Source organism: Scaptodrosophila lebanonensis, unplaced genomic scaffold (genome assembly GCF_003285725.1).
Source record: "Scaptodrosophila lebanonensis strain 11010-0011.00,11010-0021.00 unplaced genomic scaffold, SlebRS2 tig00001418-arrow-arrow-pilon, whole genome shotgun sequence".
Classification (NCBI taxonomy): Eukaryota; Metazoa; Arthropoda; class Insecta; order Diptera; family Drosophilidae; genus Scaptodrosophila; species Scaptodrosophila lebanonensis.
Window position 1 is genome coordinate 834,400 of NW_022060744.1, and position 27,874 is coordinate 862,273.

General features: G+C 36.8%; 1 protein-coding gene across 3 annotated transcripts in view; it reads right to left on the minus strand.

Moving 5' to 3' along the window:
• LOC115633289 (tyrosine-protein phosphatase non-receptor type 9) overlaps positions 1-27,874 on the minus strand; it is a 60,962-nt gene that overhangs the window by 10,710 nt on the left and 22,378 nt on the right. For 2 of the 3 annotated variants that reach the window (XM_030530700.1, XM_030530698.1), the window contains exons 2-3: positions 17,216-17,587; positions 16,035-16,265 (exon numbers count right to left, since the gene is read on the minus strand). In XM_030530700.1, coding sequence (XP_030386560.1) covers positions 16,035-16,265; positions 17,216-17,587 — 603 coding nt within the window. Of the gene's footprint in view, positions 1-16,034; positions 16,266-17,215; positions 17,588-22,757; positions 22,862-27,874 lie in introns of those variants that run through there. The other variant, XM_030530699.1, reaches the window with a different exon arrangement.

Sequence of the window (27,874 nt, forward strand, 5' to 3'; positions counted from 1 at the left end):
AGTCTTTCAACGTTATTCTTCGAAGCCCCATTTAACCTTGTAAGATGCCAGACAGATGACAGATCTTAAATAAAGCAACAACTTACAAAATGAACGATATGGTCGTGTTGTATGGATATTCTGCAGAAACCCGAGTGTATTCACAAAATGCCATTTTCATATGGCTTGCAATTTTGTCCCTCCATATGGAAAATGGAAATTAATTCTATTACATTGAACGGATAAAACAAACGCGTTTTCAAATACTTTTTCAATAACAAACGAACACATTGAAGTCTGCAAGTCTCGCTGCTGAGTTGACATTCAAATGCCAGAAGAATGTGGGCGATGGTGGCAAGCAGCTAACCAGCAACGCACGTCCACCCACTTCTGAGAGAGTATATAGTATATATACTTGTATATACACCACCAACACAACCACACACTGGAGGAGTCGCAGAGTAGACTCCAAAGTGGGTTTGCCCCGGAGCTGAAGCTCAAGTAGAGAAACACTTGATGACGACGTGCCTTGGAATGCGTCATCCTGGCTTCGAAGTGGGTCTGCACCCTCCAGATGGAGGTGAAGGTGGAGGTGGAGATGTGAAGTCGTCGCTCGCCCAGAGAATGTTTGCATTCAAATAATCCTAGATGGGCGCGAGAAGGTGATAAAAATCCAATAATCCAAAACATACTCGTATACAAGTACAAAGGCGATTAAGTTCAGTCAGCGCCGTCGTTTGAGAAGCGCATGATTGTGACAAAAATTAAGAGTTTACGACAGCAATCCAGTAATCTAGATTTTTTCCATGGCCATGAGGGCAGTAAATTGGGGGGATCTTTAGTTGGTCGAGGAACCCCAAATAGTACTCATAGTCATCGGTAAGTCGTGTCTGTTTATGACAGCAGTCTAGTCATTTAAATTATACTAGAGTAGCCAGAATAGATAGCAGAAAGGGGGGGAGGGGGGATCTTGAGTTGCCAGGTCGTTAGGTGGGTCGATAAACTCTAAGATGCGTTATCACAGCGACCGGTACATTGTTTACACCACTGCGACTGTGTGCCTGATGCTTGATGCCAGATACAGCTTCAGACACAAACTGAAAGCTACAGATACGCTATGCAAATTTTCAGGCCGGCAAACAAACACGTTGGCAACAAAAAACATAAGAAAAATGCCTCTATTTGAATGGGGTTTCAATTGGCATTAACTAGAGATGGACATGCGTGCGTGATTGTGAGCGAAAAGCACAAATTGGAGTGCCAATTCGAGCACGAAACCATCTCGCACACCCACCCAGAAACGGGCCATAATTTCAACAAGCAATATCCAATTCATTCAGTCGTCGCGGTCGTCGTCACTGCTGTTTGTTGTTGTTTTTTGTTTGTTTTGTTTTTGCATAGAAGTAAATTTTTTGGCCAAAATAAAAGTGTACGAACACCCAATGTGGCATCTTTTGGCTAACAATAAAGTGGGGAGCAACAAAGCAGCAACAAAAAAATATTTGAAATTAGCAATAAATGTACGCAGGCATCGCCAAAATTGGTTATGCCTTTTAGCTGTCGCCATCTTTGGGCATGGAACGAATTCGTCGTAACGTGGCTAACCAAAAACGGTCAACGCAAGTCGGGCGGACAGACAAACGGATGGACGGATGGACAGGCCAATAGACAAATTGATGACGACTACGGCGGCGCTTTTCTCAATGAATGTTCAAGATTTAATCACTGCCTAGCAACGACAGCGGACCAACAGCAAGCCACCGAGAATCCAGGGGTGTGTTCATCGAAATTGTTTTTCGTTTATAGTCGTAATATCCATATACTGTTTATACCCTGTGCCCGAGCGGTAAAAATTGTGTAATAGCCAGAAGGAAGCATCGCTGACATCATAAGTATATATGCGAGACAAATCGATATAGATCAAGTCTGTTCGTCTGTATGAACGCCTGGATTCCGAAAACGGCTGGGTCCACATGGATCCAACTCGCTCTGTAGACTCTCGAGCTTGTTTTTTTTTCTCCCCTCCTCACGCACAGAATTTCATTAATTTCAGGTCCTAAGCTGCAATCTACACACTTTGCACACACATTATATATGTAACTCTCTGTCTCTATATAGGTTTAGAGAGTTATTCTATTAACGGAAGCCCAAAATTAAAAGGTGCGTTTGCGATCAAGGAACAACAACATCCACATACGAAGTGTTTGGCAAAGCTCTACCCACTAAAATAATAATAACAACAACACTAACAACAAATCCACTACAGCTGTTGGTCATTGAATTGTGGCGCGAACGTTTTTAGTTTTTGATTTATGTCTATACATACATACATATATATGTACATATGTATAATTTAGTCAGGCCATACAAACAAAGCATAGAAAACTTTTATACACACAAATGGACACTCGCATATAGACAAGCTTAAACGTTAAATAAACAAGCAGCCAACAACAACAACAACAGCAGCAGCAGCAGCAAAAGCAACAAATTCAAATAGAAAGCCAAAAAGGCAATTTGTCATGGCAAAATTATTTTTGGCTGCAAGTAAACAGAGGGAACACTGCTTTAAGATAGCCCTCTTGCTTTTGTTGTTGGAGAGTGCTGACACAGAATAAATACATAATACATACATCCACAACTACGAGGGTCCATGAAGAAGTACGCGTGACTCTCCGAAGAGAAGCTAAATAGTTGTTTTAGTTTCTACTTCCCTATGGAATCGCTTCAAAAAAGTTACGTAAAAGCAATAAACTCTCTAGAAAACCATTTGTGATTTTCAGAATGTAGTGAGTGTACGGAAAATTCTTTTTTGGTATTGAAACAGATTTTTACATTTTCCAATGGTAGCTATAAGACATAGTCCAGCGATTTTGCGTAAAAAACTGTCAAATAACAAATCTTTTTAAGATACTTAAAAAAAATTATCCGATTGAGAATGATTTCTCAACCGATCGTTCCTATGCTACATAAAATAATGAGGCTACAAATGGCTTTTAATAAACTTGCTGTGCCTATGAATAAGACAAGTATGCATGCCAAATTTGGTGTCCCAAGCTGTTATGGTTGAAAAGTTCTCGATGTTCATACAGACGGATGGACGGACAGACGGTCGAATGCCCACATTTAATCATTTTAGCAGAGGCAGCAGTGATTCGACTTTAATTTCAAGAATCAAATCTCAAATCGCCATTCTACATAAATTTATTGCATAGAAACCAAGGAGTGGTTTTCATTTTTAATTATGATTTAAGTAATTTTTTAACAAATGTAAAATTAACATCTTTTTATCTATGGGTACCAGCTGTACAAGTTACAAGATGCGTGATTGGTACTATTCGATCGACCCTCGTTTTTGGTGCACAAATGTCGGGTTTTCATTGATTTCTCCAGTATGAAGAGAACTCAATGAGATGACGATTTCGCATAATAACCAATAAAAATCTAAATTGAATCTGAGAGTGCGAGGATAGTACTTTTGTGTGCAAGTTAATTAAATAATCAGCCCTACGTGTACATATGTCGCCACAATTTCTGATGCCGTTTAGTTTTGAGCTCTATTAAGAACATAATTGGAACGGGAATTCTTCTAAGTGAAATGCATAACTAATTGAGTGTTTAATTCCAGCATATTGATTTTTCTGGTCATCTGTAGTTTTAACTTCTATTCACATCTCTTCTATAAGTTGTTTTTTCCATGTACTTGTGTGTACTATACAACTATGTAGGTATAACGAGTCTGAAATGTTTCTGTCATGTTTGGGTGTTGAATGATTTGGCAATTTGGTATTACTTGCATACATACAAGTATGTACTATGTATTCTATATAATGGGAATTGTCTGGAATTAGTGGTGTTGTACCTGTTAATGATGGCGATGATAAAAGTGCAGCAACTGTTTTTTGTATTTCACTAATTTTGTTGAGTAATTATTTAAATTGTTGATATTGTTGTATTGACGTTGTTTTTGATGTTGATTTGCTGAATTTCGCACAATTAAATGCTAAATGCGAGGCACACACAAACACACACCGTATTGGCAACAATTGAGGGCAACGTAGGGGGGCGATGGCGACTACGACTACGACGACGACGACGACGACACCCACGAATGGATCGGATCGGATCAGATTGGATCGACAACGACTACGACTGCGACTTTACGCTAATTTTGTGCAATTTCAATTGGCATTATTTCGTTGCTGTTGCTTGTTGTTTTATATAACTTTTGGCCGTTTTCAATGTTGTTAGTTATGGAAGTTGTTGTTGTTGTTTTTGTTGCTACTGCTGCTGCTGCCTGTATAAATATAATTACACCTAGGTACACTGTGTGAGCGGTAATTTAAAGCAGTTTGTCACATTACACAATGCAAATGAAATGGCAAATAAACACGCATATCTACATATATCGTATAGTACATGTATGTACATAGACAGGCGGTTGGATCAGTTGGATCACTTGTAGATACTTCAAAGGAGAACTATAAAAAAATATAAGATTCAACAAATATGATAAAAAAAAGTCACTCAAATATGGCTCATTGACGAAGTCAGTTACAAATGTGAAGGGCTTGCAGCTGTTTTTGTGCATCCCATAGATACTTTTCAGGCCACACACTTGCAATGGCAGGCGTGAAAAAATGAGCTTTACAAAATTTTCACCCATGCAATTTCACTTTCCACTTTTCCGCCCGCTGGTGAGCAATTGCGGCACATGAACACATAAAAAAATAGAAAAAACAACCGTTAAAGATGCAACGCAAAACACAAAAAATAAATGTGACAAACCGTTCAAACGTTCAGTGTTGACGCTTTTAGCAATTTTTGTTTAATGTTATATTTTGTTGAAATTTTCCCCGACAGATTTATATTTTCTATCCATACATATATATATGTATGTGGGTACATATATATATATATCTTTTTTTTTGTTGATTTACTTTGCTTTGCGCGTCGTCAAAAGCTGAAAGCTGAACTACGTCTGCGTCTGTCGGGACTTCTTTCTGTGTTTTTGGCGACGCTCGCCTTTGAACGCTGAGCGTTGCGTTTTCAGCCGGACGATCTGCGCAGTCGCGCTCTCAGCGCCGGAGCCACCACCACCAATAGGTACCACCACCACCATCTCCACCACCACCATGGCTATCAAGGCACAATCATTCTCGCGCTCTCTCACACTCTCCCATTCTAACAGACCTAACACACGGTCTCAGGAATGCCAATGTGGCCTTTTTTAAATGACAGATCTGTCCTTCTTTCAAGCCTTTAATAGCCAAATTTAACTGTTTGTTTTGTATAGATCGAAAAATCACTGCTGCGATTTTTCAAACTCGTAGAGTATGGGTTCCATTTAAAAAACTTTTCAATTCTTGCGCAATGAATTTGTAAACAAATGTTATCACAAATCTAAATAATAATTAATTTCAAAACAAACGCCCATAAATTAACCCTCAAGCTAATAAAATTGAAGTTTCTTTGTTTTCATTTTAATAATGTTATGAAATATAAATGAAATGAAAATGCATTTTTTGCACGCAAGTCCCATTTGAGCATCCTTAATAATATTAGCTATTTCCGAGCCTTTCAATGAATTTATTTTTGCGAGTGTTTGGCATCACAGTTGGCGACTGCTTCACCCTTTGGCCAGAAGTAAACAGCGCTTGTTGCCAACAACAACAGCAACAATTCCCTGTTCCCTGTTGACGGACAGGACAGGGTTGCTTCTGATACAAAACTATGCTAAACTCGCGCACACGGCGAGAGAGTATTAGCGAGAGAGTCCGCAACAGATTTCACAAATGTCGCTTCGCATTGAGGTTGTGATGGTATTGTTTTTGTTTTTGTTGCAAGTCGTCCTTACAGGTAACGCTAGAAGCAGAACGAAACTGCACTAGAGGGTGGTTTGTTGATTGGCCGCATTGGCAACCCACGGTTGCATTTGATCGGCTTTTGTTGACATTCGGACTGTCAAATGCCGTAAGCAGCTGAAATAGAGTTCCTCTCTAATGTGTGGTGGATGGATGGGTGGGTGGCTGGCTTTCCTGGAGTGTACAAAAAGTGAACAGTGTTGCCACGGCTGCTTAAATTGCCAATTTAATTTGAATTGATTTCAAATTGGTCCCATTATAGAAATGAGGTAGGGATTTTCTAATATTTTGCGAGATAACACAATGTCAACAAAATTGAAAACTCTTGCAATGTAGATAAATCATTTAAGTTGAGATAATATAGCATATTGCTGACAAGACGTTTTAGCAATAGATATTTTCCCCGCTAAAACGGTTTTCATTGATTTCAGTCGTTTCCATTCAATCGGCACATACAGTTATCTATCATTGATCAATATTGAATGAGTGAGGTTTGTTCTGTGCTGCATTAAATGAATCAACACAGCTGTTTTTCATTAGAACCACTTGTAAATCACAGCGGGTGTATTTACATACAAGCATGCAATATGTACATATGTATAGGTATATGCATGTATGCATTTGGCGCACGTTTTTAGAATCTTGTAATGCGGAAACACAAACATGTTTGAAAATAATTGAACACGTTTTCCGTTTTCGTGTCGAACAAATTGTGCTGTTTGTTTGTTTGTTGCTGTTGTTGTTTGTATTTAATAAACAATGTTGTAAATAATGGTGCATAATTTGTTTGACGAACGTCATCAACAACAGCCACCTATAACCACTGAGCGACCTGGCGGCTCTGACACAGAAAACTGCGCCGGCATTTACATTTCATTTTTTATGTTGATTTTGATTTAAGGTCAAACACAATTGCTACAAAAGCAACACAACATTTTTATGACTAAACATTTGCGTCAATGTCAGTGGCAGATGCATACGAAAGTTGTTCAAAAATATCACGAGAAATCAAAAAAAATATTTTAAATATTTAAGTCAACTGAATTTTTTTTGCCTCCTCAATCAATGCGTGTGTGTGTTTGCTGCTTGTGCACTAAAAATAACAATATTTTTAACATAAAGATAGCCCAAAACGCAGCGAGCCATAACGTTTAACTTGCATTCCTAATAATAAGATATTTTGCGTTACGAGGGTTAACAAATAACAAAGTATGTAACAACAAAATATAAATACACACGCGGTTCAGATAAAGGCAGCGGAAACGCACGTTTTTTTTATTATTATTATTCGTTTTTCTTCTTTGCTTTCTTAAATTAGTTTTAACTACGAACTTTTTTATTCACATTCGGTATCAGCAAGAATAATGCTTTGGGTAGGCGGTAGGCAATAAAAAACAACAAATAAAAAGACGCACGCACTCACGCACGTCGTCTTTATAATCAATCTATTACGTTCGACTAGAACTCGTCAACTGAATTAGTTAATAAAGTGAAAGATAGCCACAAGCCAGCCAGTCAGTGAGCAAGCAAACAACAGCAACAACAATAGGCCACTGTTGTTGGCATTTGCGCGCGCGTACGTGAGAGCCGCTGCTGAGAGAGCGCGCGGCGCAACAAACTAAGCCAAAAAGTGAGAGTGACTCTGTAGTAGCAGGCGACTGCACAATGTCGGCTAGTCGACCCTCTGTAAGCCGCAAGCCCAGTAAATACTTGTTATAGGCTTGCTATTGTTTTTCGCCGGTCAGTTTTTGATACCAAAGCGACGACTGTTTGCAAGTGTAGAATACGTATTCAGGTCTGTTCACATAAATTGTTTGAACTTGATTTGGCGAATAGTTTTTCATAAATTTAGTAAATTTATGGAACCCCAATATCAGTTCCTATACATTGATATTGAAATTAATACCTGAAATATTATTATTATTTGTTGCCTTTGCTTTATTCATTATAATTTTCCACATGTGAAATTTTATTTTATATAATAATATAACGATTCGTGCCAAAACGCTTAGAAGGAAAAGTTCAGTAAATTATTGGTTTCAATTATTCTACGAAAAATTTACGGTCTTAAGAGCTCAAAACTACAACATAAGGATAATTTATTTCATATGTTTAATATTTCTATTTAGGAATTGGAGCCAACGGCATGATCATTTTTTTTTGTATCGTCAAGCTGCGTTCTAATTGTGCATTTTTGTTTGCTTAGTTTAGTTTAAAGTTCTTATTTATATTCGACCGCTTTAGAATCGTCCTTTTGTTAACAAATGTATCATTTTTGAGTTCGCCCGTATCGACCTCTAATGACCGAGCCAACTGACCCACTCAGTACTACAGGGGAGCTCATGTCTTCGTCTCTCTATTTTTATCTCTCTGTCTCTCTCTCTACCTGTGTGTGTCAGCAACGGCAGCTGTTCTGATCGCAGCCGCTGTCACTAAAATGTGTGAAGTGCAAACAATATAAATACATGTATACAAGTATATGTACATACATATATGTATGTATGTGTGTGTGTGTCTGCGTATGTAAATATTTTACAAACAGTTGATTTAAGCAACGCAGTTGCATTACAATTGGATGGCCTCGTGTATTTCTTTTTATTATGCTTCTTCTTCTCTTTAAATTATGCATTTGGTTAAACAGCCGAGATGTGCAACGCTGCGTATGCGTAATGCTACGCAGTTGCGCATACGTCGAGTCACCCTGTAGCGATGCACATGGCACAAACAAAAAGAGAGCGGCACAGTGGTACATGATTGCATTTCATGGTGATCCAATTTAACCCTCAGTGGAAAGAGATGAAATTAACATTGTGTATTTCTGAACAAAACGATGTCTTGAATTAGTTGTGAAGTTATGTTAGTCAAACGGAAAATAGATTATTTAACATCTTTATCATTTTTTACATTTGCAGCGCAACAAATTATAGATGAGTTTTCTTTATCAAATAAAAGTGTCATGAATTTCAATGAATATTATTATTGTTATCTTGTTTTTAAGGACTGTTTATACATCAATAAATTTTAATTTTTTTAGATGATATATATTTGGAGTGGAATATGTACTAGAGCTTACTAGCTCTTTCAATTGAATCCCGGCAAAACAAAGATGTCATAAGTGGACCTTTTTTTGACTCTAAGCGATTAGATCTTTTTTGATCTGCCAAATTATTTTCAGTATGTATATTATAATTAATATATATTTATTGAAAAAATGTGGCTGGTTTTGGTTTTGAATAGTGCTTTTTTTTAAATATTTATCTTGTAATCCGTACATTCATATATGTACATAGTTGTAAGAAAGGCCTATGGCAGCTTTGAGCTATGAATAATTTATAAAACCAATTCAAATCATTTATTTTTGGATGTGTGTGGTCGGTGGTATTGTGTGGTCGGGTTTTCCTGAAATTTTTGTTGCATATTAAAAATAATTGAAATTATAAGTAAGAAAAGTTGACTAGGTGCGCTATTATGCCAATAGTGGTAAATCTACCACTTTATAACTAGTCACGAGTAAAATATATTCAATTTATTTTTCAACCACTTACAACCAGTGTGTCCATACAAGCAGCACAAGCAAATATGAATAATGACAGCAGCAAAAGCAGCACCAACAACAGCGGAATTTCACTGCCTGCTTCCGAGCACACTTTGTTGCTTTCGCTCTCCGATTCGTTTCCACACACACACACGCACACAAACACACACGCATGCTCTCGAACTAGCAGCGAGCGCCCACGCAAAAACAATGGAGCGACGGCGGAAGCAGCAGCGACTCTTGCGACGTACCTCAATTTATTGTTGACTTTTTTGGGGTTTTGATTTTGAAATGTTGTAAGTACATACGTGGATTAAAAACAAGTAAAAAAGCTAAAGTCGGGTGTCCCGACTTTGAAATACTCTGTACATATGTTTACAATAATTATAAAAAATAAAAAAAAAAATAAATAAAAAAAAAATTGGATCGATTTTACCTCTCTCGGTATTCGAACTCACGTAAAGGGTGTATAATTGCACATTTACATAGCAATTGCGTCTGTGTGAGTGTATGTATGCCTATGCGCATCAATTCGTGTCTGTGTAAGCATTTTCGCAGTCAACCAAACAGCAACATCAACAACAGCCGCGGGCAGCGCTTGAGCAGCGCTGCAGCAGCGCTGCAGCAGCAAATATATTTATGGCTATAACTTCTTGGTAAATCGGTCTATCATAGTGAAACTTGGCATACGGACACATAATTACTAACTGGGGGTATTTGCAAAATTTTAGTTCGAAATTCCAAGAATTACGGGAGTTAGAGAAAATCGCATTTGCGGGGGAGAGGGGGGAGGGAGGGAAATTCCAAAATATACATTTTCTGCGTATTCACACAAGGCATCTTGGACTAAAATTTGGTGTGCCTAGGTTTTATAGTCTCCGAGATATAGGCGATTATACGAATTGAAAATCGGGAAATCCCCCATAGGGGGGAAGTGGGGGGGAAAATCAAAAAAATAAAACAAACTCGTATAGAATATACACATAACGCATCTTCGTGCAAAATTTGGTGTCTCTATCTCTTATAGTCTCTGAGATCCAGGTGTTCATACGGACGGACAGACGGACAGACGGACAGACAGACAGACAGGGCTAGATCGACTCGTCTTGTCACGCTGATCAATAATATATATACTTTGTGGGGTCTGCCACGCCTCCTTCTGCCTGTTACATTTTTCAGCTCCCGCAAACCTAATATACTCTTGTACATTTCATGTACAGAGTATAAAAATACAGATTTTTACACACAAGCTTTAATAAATATATGTATATATATGTATATATATAAATGTATATAAAGTATAATCTCGATAGTTCGGACATCCATTCCATTCTTATTGGAGACTCTGTATGTCGAACAGTAGCTTTATCGAATAGTTTGTTTATTTTCATTGCATTTATAGTATTTCGGAAACTTTGCTAGTTTTTTTTTAAATCAAAAATTTTCCAATCTAAAGCTATATCTGCAATTAACACATACTCGTACATATGGCTGTGCCATTCTTTCAAAAATATGTATGCATCGGTTTTTAGTTCCACAATTGAGCCTTGAGAATAAAGTTCGTCTGAAGAGATCTCATATTCCGGACCTAGCACACTGATTTGTATAATCTGCACTTATCTTAGCTGTTAGTCAATAAGATATTGGTTGGACTCGCTGAAGCACAATCTAGAAGTGCTACATGATACAAAATTTGTTGAAAATCACTTGACGGATGATTGCAAGTTCAAATACATTTGTAATAAAAAATGTGTCTGCATAATGTTTGTTATTTTTAGTTTTGTAGTATTTTCTATGCCCGAACACTTATTGTGTGGACTATTGAGGTTATACTGTAGATACTAAACTGGACTGTGGGTGTACTTAACGTTGGAGCATTTTCTGCAAGGGTTTGAAAGAACAAATTATGAGTGGCCGGCACATATGTACTTATATAAATATTATATGTATGTATATTTACAAGCTCACATACTTGTGTACATAATGTGTGTATGTATGTATTTGTGTGTGTGTGTGTGTGTGTGTTTGTGCATAATTACTACCCACACATTTGGTTTATTGCCGCAGCAGGCATAGAAATTGTGTCAACATAAGGCAACAACAATAGCAACATAAAGAAATAACAGTAGCATCACAACACGGACGCATACGAGTACACACACACACATACATACAATCCATTTACATACTATGTGCGCATTAGTGTGTGTCTGTGTGAGTGGCAAAGTAATTCCACGAATTTTAAGAAGCTGGCGCAAATCAAACTTACTAAGACGCAATTCGTTTTTAGAACAGCAGCAACAGCAACAAGAACAACAGCAACAGCTATATAACTAAGCGCCATACATGTATATATGTATGTATGTATGTACATACACCTTCAATACAGACATATTTAAGAGTATACGTACAATTTGTATTTGTTTTGTCATTGTTGCTGCGCTGCCGCAGAGGCGAAAGCGTTTATAACGTAAAAACGTAATAAAATGTAAAACAAGCGGATGAGGCAGCTACCTGTTGTTGGTGTTGTTGTTGTGTTGCTGTAGCTGCTGGTTGTAAGCGTGGCATATTCAAATATACGTTTTAGTTAATACTTATAGCGTATGCATAGTTGAGCAGAAGATAACTCTGACGCCTACGCTCACGCCCCTATGTACTCTACACCTTCAATAAGTATGTATATATGTATGTATGTATGTACATACATATCATGCATATCCTTAGAATCAGATTCGTAAGGTGCTGATTTGGAACCGCATTTCAAGCTGCATTTCAAATACTAGAGCTGTAGAGCAGCGGTGGGCACATAGTGGCTCTTTGGGCTCCCAGGGTTCTTTCCGTTATGTTTTGGTAACTGGCGACAGCCAGACGCACAAGCAAAGTACCGATCTCGAGCAAACTTACAATAACAAAATACACGCAGTGTTGTCGCCAGCCAGACGCACAAGTAGATCGATGCAATAACAAAATACACACAGTGTGTGTACTGATGATCGATTTGCGATACCCACTGACGGTCACTTATGCACTGACATTAAAAGTGTATTGACAAATTATAAATTATAGTGTTTCAGTAAAACTTTTATGATTTTCGTCAAGTTATTTACTTATAATCTTACTTATATTTGATTTAAAACTGAACAATGGCTAATGAAATTAATATTTCCGAGATTGAGATATATTAAAAATGTTTATAGGAATAAATTAAGTGACATAAATTTATCAGATTTATTACGAATTGCTTTAAGTGAAGAGGAAATAAACTTCGAAAAATTATTAAATGAATGTTCATAAATGTGATCAAAATTTTTTTCGGTGTACTTTTTTTTCCTAATTTTTTGCTCACAGTTTATGATGTTCTCATAACCCAAACGGTAGTTTTTGTTGTAGATGTTGTTGTAGGACTCCCAAACTAAAATTTCGTGCCCACCGCTGCTGTAGAGTCTGCAATTGAGCCCCTGTTCGAACTTAAAGTTTAATTTCGAACCTAAAAGGCACGTAGTAATTCATAAGTAGATTCCATAAGCAGTTCACATTAAATTTTACCTTTTAATCTGGTCAGTCGAAAGGTATTAAAGCACAAATTTTTAGGAAACTTGACTTCTGAAAATCGATTTTTTTATTATCTTGCGATGGATTTTACAGGACTTTTGTGGAACGGCAAAATCGGTCCAATTGTGCGAGCTTAGGGAGGGACTTTAATGGAAAGGAAGTTATATCGATAGTATCATGAGTGATTAACTAATTAGATCATTTTGAAACAGAAACACTTGGGAACTCTATAGTAGAATGCAGTTTATGTGTGAATTTGAAAAATTTGATTGATTTGATTCAACTCAAAGAAATGCTTGAAAATGTGAAGTGGAAAATGGGAATTGAAGCCTAAAAGTTGAGTATTTTTTAGTAACATTAGTAACATTGTGAGTTTCGTCTTATGGAATGTACACTGTATTTGCGGCATAGTCACGCAACAATCACAAACAAATCTGAGGAGTTGCGGCGATAAAGGCCGCATTGAAAAAATGTGTACACACACATATGTATGTGTGTGTGTGGGCGCAATTGTTACGCAGACAAATGTGGGCTGTTTATATTTAGGCTAGGCTCGACTCGACTTGGCTCGTTGACCATTGTACTTCCCTTACAGGCAGCAGCAGCTGATTATGCTCAACTACTTCCTGGCGTGGGCGCATGGCTCAGAGTCCTTGGCCAGCCCCCACGCGCTCCACGCTGCAGTAAGGATATCCGAGCTATGTTTTGTTCAGACTTTGCGTGTTTGTCATAAATTTGAGCGCGTTTCATACCACATACATGTGCATACACACACATACATGCATATATACAAGGCACGTGACTGTTGTGTCCACATATGGGACTCAACAATACGGCAGGTGGTGCATTGATATCGCGTTCGCGTTCCAAAACCTGACCCACTTGCTGCCACTTAATGTGACGCAAGGGGTTGCTCTAAAGGCCCACAAAACACGAACACTGGACACGTCAAGCTGATGGAGAATTATTTCTATTCCATATGTTCCTCAAATATTTAAACAACATTCGATTCTGATGAGCTGTCTATAAAATATCGTTAAGAAAATCGTCGTTTTTTGTTTGCAGTATGGGTTTATGAATCTATTGCGGTTAAGCGTCGCGGCTTAGTTTCCCGCTCAAAAGGCATCAATCAAAATATATTTTTAATTCAGTGTACCCAAGCCCTAGGCTGACCAAACACAAATGCTGACGAATTAAAAAATTATTACAACCCACAATCGCCGAGTATAGTACGGTTCAATTCAAAATAATACGTAGTAGTAGTTTGATCATCTAAATTTGCATAATGTATATACATTTTTTTGATGTATACGGATGTATTTTGGTTTAAGGATACCGTGGATCGACAGCTATAAGTATGTGCTAATAAGGATTTGCTGCCACATGCCAGCGAAAAAATTCCACTGATTTGGGTTTTTGCAAAGTATTGAGCAAAAGATTCAAAATCATGTACAATACTAATTGTCGGTCTTTAGATGCGTTACGAGACCTACAGATGAAACACCGCTAATGCCCAAAATAATGAAACTTTGGTTAGACAATTTCAAACATGTTTTTATGGACTGAAGTTATCGCTATATCTTTATGGTTTACACCTTAGTTCATTAAGAACATAATGAAACAAAATAATTGAAACATAGTAAAGGACCAATTCATACATTTTTGATAGAACTAAAACGCATCTGTAGGTACAATATAACCCAGACATGTCAATTTGTCTCGACCTGGTTATGTCCACAAATATACATACGAATATACATAGGTAGTAAGTGCATGGATTTGGTAACAACTCAATTGGTGTATTATCAGTGAGAAATCAAGAAAGTAACTGCGTTATGGGCGAGGGAACGAACGAACGAATGGCAGGCAGAGTGTGCGTTCATTTATGGAGCTGCGTCCCAGCGACGCATGTCTAATAAAAATATCTAACAAATTGAAATGGGTCACACATACTATAGTACTGTTTTATAGTATGTATTAGAGGTCTGCATGGATGCACTCATATGCTACGGCAGAAGGGGAGCACATTATATTACGAGGGCAATACGAAATGTTTCTAGCCGCCCATGAAATGCTAATATTGGGTTTGTTGTTCAACAATTGGAAATTACAATGCTCACATGGAATTAACTAATAAAGCCATTTAACCATAAGAATGAAACTATGCGTTCATTCATTCAAATTTCTTCAAATGACTCAAAGGTGCTGCACTCATGCAGCTCTCTAGTACATCGAGCTGAACCTGTACATGGCCTAAATATGGCCCACAATGGAGGAATGCCAAATTTGACGCATGACATGAAAACGCAACGAAATGAAACATAATTTTGTGCAACGACTAGAAGAGCACGAAGAAAAAGAGAGGGAGCAGACTACAAGGGAAACAAGAAATGGTTTCCACATTGCTGAAAACGCCCAAAGCCCACTTGACACACAAAACATGCACACACACGCTCAGTCAAAAATAAACACAGATCTGTGCATTTATTAAAGATTTTCCTTCTCCCTTGCCAACATTAGTGGCAAATTGTGGGGCATGAATAAAATTGTTTTGAATTATACTTGTAATTGATAATGAACTCCGTTGTTTGCAATTCGTTTTACAGAAGTGCGACTGTATCCATTGTAAGTAATATTAAATAGCCTCAGTAGCTGCTGACAATGAACTCACACACACAGATACACACAGACACACCCAACTCAGCCAGGAAGTATCTCAACTGACACGACACTTTGAAGTAGAAGGTGTTAAGTTGCGGCGCGTGTTTTGTGTAGGCAAGTTGAGAGGCTGCCTTCTTGTGGGAAGGATGGCATGTAGATTTTAAAAACTTCATTGTACGTAACTTCTTTATGGAAAGGATAATGAATAGATCTAGAGATTGCAGCAAAGTATATTCCTTTTAAACAACTGCAATGATGAGCGCCCCACATGAATGCTTTAATTAGTTTCAGTCCCTTGTTTTAAAACAATAACTAAAATTAATTTTTGTTCAGCATAATTCATATTTTCCTAAATATACAGATATGCACTTTAATCGTTAATTTACAATACATTTGAACTTTTCTGAGCGGCCTAAAGGTATGCAATGGAATTTCACACTCACCTTCAATAAAGTCAGAATCTTCTGCGACAAATCGTAATCGAAATTTGAATACTTTGAGCCACTCATATCGTATATAAAGACCAGTCCAGCCTTCTGCGTCTCCGGATTTTGCAGGGCGCAGTCCAACTGATAGACAATACCCTGCAATGTGGTCGTATGCGATACGCTCAATGGACTGTGACGATTGGCTGTGAAGAGCGCAATAGCGGCGCCACTTAATGTGCGCGCAGGCTGTAAAAGATATAATACAAAACAAGAAAAAAAGTAATATATATGGATTTAAAAGTTGAATATTGCGTTATCTTTTAACAATGATAAATAAATTATTGTTTCGCTTCTTGGAACTCTAAATTCGTGATCGGGTTTAATCAAAAAGGCACAAAAAACCCGACCAACAATTATACTTAAAAATTGGGAAACCCTTGAAACTATCCAATCCTATATATCCTGGGATATATAAGAACAATAAAAATGCCAATATAGTTAAAAATAAAGCATGGTGCGTTATTATTGAACAATAATAATTTGTAAAGAGGTGGTCCTTGTTGTGCTCGTACTTAAAAAAGCACGAAGAAATCTGACCAACAAATACTATATAGTTTAAAAAATTGGAAAAACTCCTAAAACTATCCAATCTTTCTATTCGTGAAAGATACGCACCGACTCTAGTAGGCAGCTTGCAGCTGGAGCGGTCATGCTTATCTCGCTGTGGTTTCTTGCTTGCTTAGCCTTAAAAGCCGTCCCTGCTGGCTATCCCTCTTGCTTACCTGCATTCGCTTAGCCCTCAGAGACCCTCAAGACTATTGCTTGATCCAGTTACTTTTTATGATATTATCAATTGTGAATAACGACAAATAATAAACCCACTGACTAATCTAAATAACCTACTCATAATCTGCGGCCCAAAGCGAACAGACTTGTAGAATGTTTTCCCCTTTATTATTAGGGAATTCTGGACAAATTTTGTCTCTATTTTACTTCTGCGATTGATTCACATTCACATTGAGTACAAAATGGCTTAAAAATAAGCTTAATCGGTCTAAAATTTATCGTTTTGCTTCTGCCTGTGTCTGGAGATACAAAGTTTAATTCCCTAAATAGATAACCCGCTCTTCAATTGAAGCAATTTAAATTTGAGATTTATAAACACCACTTCTGTGTATTCGCAATTATAGACGTACCAGTATTGTAAATTTGCCAGTTTGAAGCTCAGAACGCAACGGTTCCACATCCGGGTTAATATTAAATAGATATTCCTTTTGGCGTATCTGTTCATGTTGCTCATAAAGCGAAACCGCCCGCTCAACATCAAATTTTCGGGCATACAAGAACTTAACAGCCGTGCTGTGTGAAATGTTTCGCCTAATGGGCGGAGAATTTGGACTTCCGGCAGCGACTGTTGTTGTTGCTGCTGCTGCTGCTTGTGTTGTTGTTGTTGCAAACTGTGTGTTGTTCGAGGAAGGTCCTGCTGCGGCCGCTGTTGTTGTTGCAGTTGGTGTGGAGGTCCATGTTGTGCCCAGATTGTTGCAGAGATCAATAAATTGTTTCACAGCCTGCAACGAGGGAAGAGAAAATGTGAATGGTGAGAAAGACTTTAATAATAGTTTTAAATAATAATTGGGGCTGTATTAAGCAAATAAAACACCTGCAGAGCTGCATTGAAGTGCATTAAGCCCCTAGTATTCGTTTTAGACTCAATGTCTGGTAATCGACTAGGCTTATCTGTAAGCCATTCCCACTCATGAAAACAATCTCAAGTGAGCAAAAATACTTAGTTGTTTGCCTTAGCGGTATTATAGAGCAGGATCTGCTAATATCGTTTTTGAATGTAAAGAGAATACAGGCATCCGGCCACTGAAGAGAAGCAAAGTTAGGAGGATGTGTCCTTCAATTAAGCCACTGGACAAGGCCTTTGGTTTTAGTCATTGATTAAAAGTGTGTGCATTTTTGCGGGTGTCACCTCAGTTGTGGTTTGTTGCCAGCTGTCTCAAAGCGACCACAAATGAGTGGCAGCAACATGGGCTTCGCGAAACTGCGCTGAAACGCGTTGTAAGTTCCCGCTGCGCTGGATCTGGAGGCGTGTTGCGCTGAAGATTATGAGCTAGAGAACGTGGAATCGGAAATTTAAAAAAGCTTTGTAAGAACTGAATTTCTCCACTTTAAAAATATTTTTGGAATTAGCTTTTCTTAAGTCTGGCATTTGCTTAAATATTGTTGTAACTTTTAATTAGTATATACTAATCAAGTTGATGGGTTTTTTTTATAGTACTTTTATGCAATTGCATATGATTCATTTGGCCATCACTTATTTCCTTTTATTGATATCCGAGTATAGTGTGCGTTTGTACTTTCGATATCGTTCGCTTTGTTGGCGCCATATAAAGTGCAATCGCCCGCTAATCTGAAATTGCATTTCCGCCTCAAGTGCCAATGACATTTTTCGCACGTCGCACCAAATGCGAATTCCCACCGACGTCAAGAAAATATGAAAGCGTTGGTGATAGCGGTCGTTCGCTCCAAATGAAGCACTTGACCAGACCAGATAGATAAGCCATGTTGAGGTTTATTTGTAGATTATGGCTGCTATGTACGAGTACTACTGCAAATGTATTTGCTATTAGTACGAGTGGCACTAAAATTGCGAACACAAATTATGCTCAATGTTTATTTAACGCTTATGTCATGGCCCCTGCTCGTAGCAACAAATGCTATTTTAAGATAATGATTGGGTTTTCTCACTTTTATTTCAGGAATTGCCGGATTAGTTATTAGAAAATTTTGTAATATTTATAGGCTCTTTTATTCTTGATTTATTTAGTTCAATGACTCTATTGTATTGTTTTTTTTTACTTCGGCTTTGTAAAAAAACATAAACAGTTCTTCACTTCTGCACTGAAATATAAGTTCCTTTTCCATTAAAAGTTCTTAGAAATGATTTTTTTTTATTCCTAATCAGTATTGGTTTTGATTCTATGAACTCGTGTTTTTAGGAATTACAAATTTTCCGCTAATTTTTCCAGAGATTCTGTTAGTTTTTTTTTTCATTTCTTTGAGTCGTTTAAAATAATTTAATTGATGCATGTGCCACAAATGTCAATGCGATTAATGGCATATTTTTCAATGGAAAAATGATAAGATCTCAACTTGAAATGACGGTCATTAGGCGTCAATAAAAACTAAATCAATATTGTCGTTGACGGCTGACCGACTATGCAGTGACGAAACCGCGACATGTAGAGACGAAGTTTTGCAATAAATTTAATAAGAAAATTATTATTATTAGCTGACTTTGTTTAAAATACATCGCCAATCATAGCCAGAGAACTAACAAGGAATAAATTAGATTTGAAAGAAGGAGAGTTTATTTCATTTAAAAAAATAGGCACACAATGATATAGGGATATAAAAATCATAAGGAGATGGAAGTTCTCTCAGTTAGGAAAATATTAAAACCCTCTCTTAATTGTAGTTTTGCTTGTGTCTACTAAAATTGAATGTATTGGAAGTATTTGTCTTTCTCCTACCCTCTAATATTTTCCCCAGCAATTACGACAACAACTATTTATGTAAGTAACATATATCTGTAATAATTGATAAAGTTAATAATTGTATAATGTTGCTTTTGCTTTCCTTATCATCATCATAGATTGAAAGCTTACTGTCGTTAGCCCATTAACCCATAAAATATCAAAGTAGCGCCGCTGACTGCTGACCCAAATGAGAGGCAGAAATCGGGCTAAGAATACAAATATATGCATGTATGTAAATAAGCCTGATTTACAGTCATCATGATGAGTGTTCGGCAGAATTAAATATGCAAATGAATGCAAAACTCACACATGACTGGCTAATTAAATGGAAACTTTCATAGTCACCACTTATTGTCTTTCGGGCTGAAAGCAATTGGTAAAAGCATACATATATATGTAATATAAGAATAGTGGATATACTTACATACATATGTGTTTATATTTTAAACTGATATGTTTGTGAACAGTGCATTAATTAAGATCATTTACGGAAATCTGACAATTGATGGTATTCATAAGAAACAACAAAGAGTTTGAAGATGATCTCAGTGGGAAGATGAAGCCGAACGTGCTAACTAAAATTTGTGTCTTTAGGGGATGTACTCGGTTGGGGGTAAGCTATTGGCAAGTGCGATGAGAGAAGGTCGACCACAATTTCTGCATAAACACAATTTTTGCCAAAATAAAATGAGGAATTGCAGAAATCTAGAAAATCTCTATCACTATTTCCGCAATATTTGACCCAAAATCGCCTTCCTTTGGGATAAGATCGAATTTTTTGTTTATTTAATATTCTTTATTTTTTGGCGCACTGGCCGTGGAATTTCAGCCTTATATCTAGTGCATATTAGTGAGGGGGCAACAAGGTATATTAACGCTTTAATCCTTCCGTGATGGAATGCACTCTACAATTTCTGCATACAACTATTTTTTTATACAATGAGGAAGATATAGAATTAAAGACTTTCATTATTTCCGCAAAAAATAAATCGTATGCACATACAATTTGACCCAAAATCGGGGTAAGAATCAGTAAAAACCCATATTGGTGTACATTTACCACCAATGGAAGAGTTCGATCCACAAATTCCCTATATTTTTGCACAATTGAAGGATATGTGCTTATTCCGACTGAAGCAGTGAGGACAGAGTTTTATATACATAAGTACTATATGTAAATCGAAGTGTGTGCTCAATGCTGTGTATGTAAGTCGACCCTTCGACTGCATGTGCACACGTGTGTGACGGTTTGCAGTAAACCCAGTTTCAGCAACAATGGAACAAATTCTAATTGGCACTGTCGAATAGCAACTGTAAGTAAACACCTTTCTAGGAATCGCAATTCATTGAAATTTGAAATGTAATGGGAAGTCACGTTAAATTTTCTAGCAATACTTCCGTTGAAAAATTGTTAGAGCCATTGTGTGGAGGTGTGGTTGTGGGTGTGTGGGTCTAGAAACTTGTGGAAACGAGCAATGAAGGAAAAAAGAAGAAGTCGAAGAAAAAGGAACAAAAAATCAGCAACGCTTCCCATCAAGGTTCGCTGAAAATGATTCTTCCAATGTATATACATACTTTTGTATATGTATGTAGTCGTGCAATATTTGTTTAACAATTCACGGGCAATCATTCATTCATTCATTTCTTCGATTTCTCAGTGAGGCAGTTTGTCAACAGTCATTCGTGTAGCCATTCATGCCCGCTCATTCATTTTCACTTAAAAACTAATGAGACACTTGAGATTCAAGGCACGACTCAGTAAAAAGGGCAGCGGCAGTCGGTGGTCGGCGGTCGACTGTCGGTCTTCAAAAGCTTTTATGTCGGCTGACCATTTTCAATGTCACCAAAAATAGAGCTACCCGTATGTACATACCATGCTACACATATTTGTATACTCGTATATAGTATGTACAGACATACATATATGCATGTGCTTCCAATTCTGCCACTTAGTTTGGAGCGAATTGGAAGGCTGTTGCGGCAAGCATAGAACTACGACAATAACTGTTCTCAAATAAAGCCAATATGTACAATTAACTGTTCACAAATAAAGCCAATAAGTAATTGCTTCTATTGGCAAACATAAGTTATCTTAACTGATAACTAAGTATTATAAAAATTACTTTAAAAGATATGTTTTAATCTGAGAACAGCAAATTGAAAAGGGGACTTTCCTAATTTAAGAACTAATGGACATCGATTCAAATTGATTATTCAAATGTTTGTGGATTTACATAGATCACGGTGTACTCGTATGATATTGTAAGTCTTAAGTCGGTTCATCTTCCATATCATGCAGCGATTTAGAACCAATATAAATATTGCGAATTTCGTTCTTAAAATTATAACCATGCTGCTGTGTTTGAGACGGATCGGATATAATCAGGTTTTCTGAAAAATTTATGAATATATGGAAGAGTCCCATATAATATGAACCTTTGAGAATACTAAATTCATTCTTTAACGAAATTATTTGATGTCTTCATTAATCAGATACAAACGGAATATAAGGAAGTTCGTTGCTATAGTGAATTATGTTGCTCAATCTAAGACGGATCGAATTATGTATGTATATAATATATCATATAGTATCTGTCATAGGAACGATTAGACTTAAGAAAATATTGTTCATTTTGAAGTTAACAGAATTGGTTTTTAGAAATTTTGGAGTTTTTTAATGAATGATAACATAGCATATATTATAGTGATCTCAACCACGTTATCTAATGTATATGTATATATAATGATTGATGTTACAAAGTTTCGGTTCAGTTGGAAGTAACATATAAAAGAAAGCAACAGCTTGTATAACAAATCATTTTGATTTATAAAGATATCGGAAGATTAAATAAGTATAAGTGAGTTCAAAATAAGTACATGTATTGTCAAGTTGAAGCCGGATTGCAATATAATATACATATGTATGTACATACATAGGTATTGTTTGGACGTTACGCACGTACTCGTATGTATGTATATATGTACATGTATATACATAGCTGTTATTCCAAGGCGTGTAGTTGTATTTGTACAAATTCTTATTAGATTGAAGCACGTAACTTTTGATTTCCCATAACGTTATGTTATACAAGTACATACATATAGTGTTTATACACATATGTATGTACATTTGTCTGAATGTTTGTTTGAGCTATGTGAAGCCATGAAAATAATGCTTATAATGCACACCCACCTGCTCCCGATTACGACGTCGTTGCCAAAGCTGCACCATTTTCACAACTCTTTAACGTATAGCTTGTATGTAAAGTAATTTAATGCATAGAGTATATATGCATATGTACATATGTATGCATGTATATACGAGTACTATGATTTGCACACACACTTTGAAGCACAATTGTAGGTCCTATGGAACTAATTTGAAACGACACTTGCGGCACACAATCAACACTAATAAAAAATATAACAAAAATCTAATCCAATATGCATGTGTGTATTTATATACTATAGCTTTGCATATACATATACTTGTATGCACATACTATAGTATGTACGTATGTATGTATGTATGTGTGTGTGTGTCACGGCACGGCTTTGTGGGGGAAAATAACACGATATTGGGCGCAAGCAGGCAGGCAAGCGCATGGAATTTTCGCGATACGGTGCGTTCAAAGTGTGTTTTATTACTGAATTACTAAAAAAAAAAAATAAAACTGCAAACACCGAACGGCGATCGAGCAGCGAAGTCGTTGGAGTCGCTGCCGGCGTCAACGGCGCAGTCGATGACGACGATGGTGGCAGCAGCAAGAACAACAGCAGTTCATTACTGATAGCAGTCGACGTCGTCGCCATCGCCATCGCCGACTTCGTTGCTGGTGTTGGCGTTGTTCTTATTGTGGTTGTTGTTATTGCCACTTTGATGACTGACAGACGGCAGCACAGAGGCAGCAGTAGTTGGTTTTCATTTGATTTGAGCCAAGCCAAGTCAAGCCAAGCCAAGCCAAGCCAATGTTGGCAGCATGTTGGCCCAGGCAAATGAACTGTATTGAACTGCCGAAGGGAGCGAGAAAACAGACAACAACAACAACGACAGACTGACCGGCAAACTAAGAGACAATTCCAAGAAGCAAAAGCAATATCTAACCAACCGAACCGACTACGGCCTGCGCGCTATCGAATCTGGTCAAAGGTAACACATACGAGTATGTATGTGTGTGTGTATAGGAATATTCGTGCACCTAATCGCTTATCCGGAGATATTTACATATTCACATCAAACTATATTCGAAAAACTAGGGTAAAGGAAAGGCTATGCAACTGAATATATCTACATATGTTATGCCTTATTTGTTCTCAGCACAGCTTTGCATGGAGGTTTTATCCTACCCTGTACCTTAAGGTTGCAAGTCTTTTCTGAAGAGTCTAACCGCGCGGCATACTCCATCTGCTCCAATAGTGGAGTCGATATATTATACTTGTATTATGTCCGCTTGTCCGTTTGTCTCCCTGTTCGACTGTATGAACTGCGAGAACTTTTTAATTAGAACAACTAAGGAGGCCACACTTAATATGAAGACTTGTCTTATGCATACGCACATCATGGTAATTCCAATTATATAAATATAGCCTCATTATTTAATATAACTGTCATACGACCGGATGGTGCACTCCTACTATGACTTTGCTACTTAAGAGTTTTTCATAATCATTGTGCTGCCTAAGACGCTTCATGCAACAAAGTCGGGGAGAGTACAAGTTTACAAGCTTAACTTTAATCTAGAGCTGTGCTCTAGGGGCTAAACAGCTCACGAATTTTGTGAAGAAGACAACGTTAACAATTCCATAAAAATTAACAAAATCTTAAAGTTTACAATTTCGAAAATAAATCATCGAAATATTGATAAATGGAAATACTTTGAAACATAAACTACATCGTTAATAGAGTTAAAAATCAGATAAACACTTAAATTTTTAATGACGTTACAACCAATACTACAAATTTGAAAAACTCAAAGAGAACTGCAATTGCAAAATGGTTCTTCAAATGCAAATACTTATTGTTGTATTATATTATTTTGTTTTAATTTCGTGACTCTAGTATTAAATATTAAACTCTCATTGATATCTATAATTTGGGGAATTAGATTGAAATCGTCAGCTAAGCAAAGAGTTGAAAGAAATCCGCGTAAGGTAAAAGAAATCCGTGAATTTCACGAATATTAATATTGTAATTAATTAATGCGGTTGGATTTAAGGATACTTTGATAATATTCTACCCAAGACCAACTGACCAACATGTAAATCTAAAATTATTTCGAGTAATGTATGCAAATGAATCAATACTTTTAATTCAATAAATTGTTCATGTTTCACGTTTTACAGAAATGTAAAATAGTTTTTCTAGTAAAATATAGTAATGTACAAAATTGTTATGTTTTGTGAATGTTCAAAAAACTAAAAATTTTCCTTTTTTGTATGAAAGATTTTGAGGGATTCTGAGAAATTTGATTGTGCGAAATCTGAAACACAACAATCCATTCTAAATCATGAATGTTTTACAATTTAGCATATTGTATCAGCTTTCAATTGAAATTTCTAAGAAATTTTGCTCGAATTAACTTTGTTCGAAGAAATTATATTTCAAGTCATACCGAATACCATTTGAAATTTCCGAGATTGTGATTCCTTTTTAGTAAAAGATGTCTGTGAAATGATGGAACGGGTTTCCCATTAAATGCTGATTAGTCATTCGTAGTAGAAACACTTTAAAAAGTACCTTTAATTGTTATGTATCATTTTAAAAAGCATAATAATTTTTGTATGTCTAATCCATGTCGCCATTAAATGCTTTTCCCCAAAGTGCGTATATAACGCTATAGAATAAATCGAACTGACGATTTCTGAGACCGGCATAAACTCAATTATAATGTAGTCGCTGTGGCGCATTCTGGCATACCAATTTTTTGAGTCACCACGCGATGTCGATGATGGTGGCGACTGCCATATGTCACCGCTGAGGTTAGCGCACAGGTTTGTGCCGTCATCGTTGGTAACACCGCCAGCAACACCCATACTAACATACACGCAGACAGAGGGACAGACAGATGGACAGACACAGCAAATGATTTGATGCAGGTAAGAAGATAGCAGTCGCAGAGTTGCCATTCCTTTGAAGTCGATCTTACGACACGCGTCGCTGTCGCTGTTGACGCTGGCGTCGGCGTCGGCGTCGAGGTCCACATCAGCTATAGCTGATGGTGTGGTGCGTCAGCTTTTCACAGTCGCGTGATTCCACGAAGTCATTAACATCATCATCCAGAACTTCTCCACTTATTGCGTGGCTTTATCAAATTTCTGCTGCAGCAGCAGCTACCAAAATAAATATTGTCCATATCTTATGACATATAGTATATCTGTGTCTGGATCTTTTCCAGATCTTGCTAAGAAATATCATAGTAATTTTCATTGAAAGTATTCTCGTTTTAAAGTGCTTTTCTAATCATTTAAATTAATTTTTAGATGAAGGAAGGAAGGCGTGGAAGCTATTCGATCAGAACGAATTCTGAAATCAATATTTCATCGATTCTTTTTTAAAGATCAAGAACTAAACCCACCATTGAAAATCAGTCAGCTTTATAATTAGGATGGACTAGTTGTTTTGTTTTGAAAACAAATTTTTTGAAGCACTCCAGATTTTGTTTAAACCACCTACATCTATAGTTAAAACTCTTTCTCGACCATAACAATTATTATAAAAGCAATCAGAAGAACAAAAACTTAGTCTGGACAATATATTAGCATGAGTAATCACCGCTCATGATATAAACTTTTTGGCTTTATTGACTAATTAGTTCAATGGAAATGTAATAAAATTGAAGACCATATAAATTATATATTGGGTTAATTTCAAGAAAAGAAAGATCAAGCAGATAATCTATAAAACAAGTAAAAAAGCTAAAGTCGGGTGTCCCGACTTTAAAATTCTCTGTACAATAATTATAGAAAAAAAAAAATTAAGAAAATAAAAAAAAAAACAACGTCAACAACAGCCGCGGGCAGCGCTTGAGCAGTGCTGCAGCAGCAAATATATTTATGGGTATAACTTCTTGTTAAATCGGTCTATTATAGTGAAACTTGGCATACGGACACATAACTAATTTGCAAAATTTTAGTTCGAAATTCCAAGAATTACGGGAGTTAGAGAAAATCGCAATTTGCGGAGGAGAAGGGGAAAGGAGGGAAATTCCAAAATATACATTTTCTGCGTATTCACACAAGGCATCTTGGACTAAAATTTGGTGTTCCTAGGTCTTAGAGTCTGCGAGATATAGGAGATTATACGAATGGAAAGTCGGGAAAACCCACATAGGGGGGAAAATCAAAAAATACACACATAAGGCATCTTTGTGCATTTGGTGTCTCTATCTCTTATAGTCTCTGAGATCCAGGTGTTCATACGGACGGACAGACGGACAAACAGGGCTAGATCGACTCGTCTCGTCATGATGATCAAGAATATAAATACTTTGTTGGGTCTGCCACGCCTCCTTCAGCCTGTTACATTTTCAGCTCCCGCAAACCTAATATACTTCTGTACATTTCATGTACAGAGTATAATAATGCTTTGATTCAAATCATTAAGGAGCTGGCAAAAACTATTTGACAAACTGAAATCATTACCCACAATTATCATGTTATTATCAGGCAAGCGGATAATGACTTTTGTGTTACAAGTAATGGAGCATGTACACTTCAATGTCAGTCGAGACGTGCACTTCTATATTCCGATATAGGAGGAAATCTTAATATCTTAATTATCTAAGTTACTTTACGTGATACTTTTTACTTGAACACCACATTTGAAACCAACTTCGAATCTTCCCTTGAAATTCTGATGTGCCATAGGTCCTTCGGCATAGACCTTAGGGAAGAGACCATTCATGTATTTTGAATTTGGTTTATCAGATATCAGATGTATAAAAAAGTTTTTCCTAAATAACAGACTGATTGACGAACAAAGCACAACCCAAACGATAAGAGCTAGGAAGCTGAAATGTGGACTAAAGTTTAGGTAAGCACGATTTATGGAAAATTTGATCTCCAAAGGGGGAAAATGGGATTCCCCATTTAAACTTACTTCAAATGAAAACATAAGTTAAATAATATTAGAAGATCAAACTTAAGTTATGAAACTATTCCACAAGCAATTGGTTGATTTTACTAATCAACAACTAATTACAATATTATGTATTTAGTTTCTTCTACTTAAATTCATTTTGTTTTTTTGCAATTAACTTATATTCATAATTAGTTTTAGCGACTGTTAAGCTACGAACTGTGACTAACTAT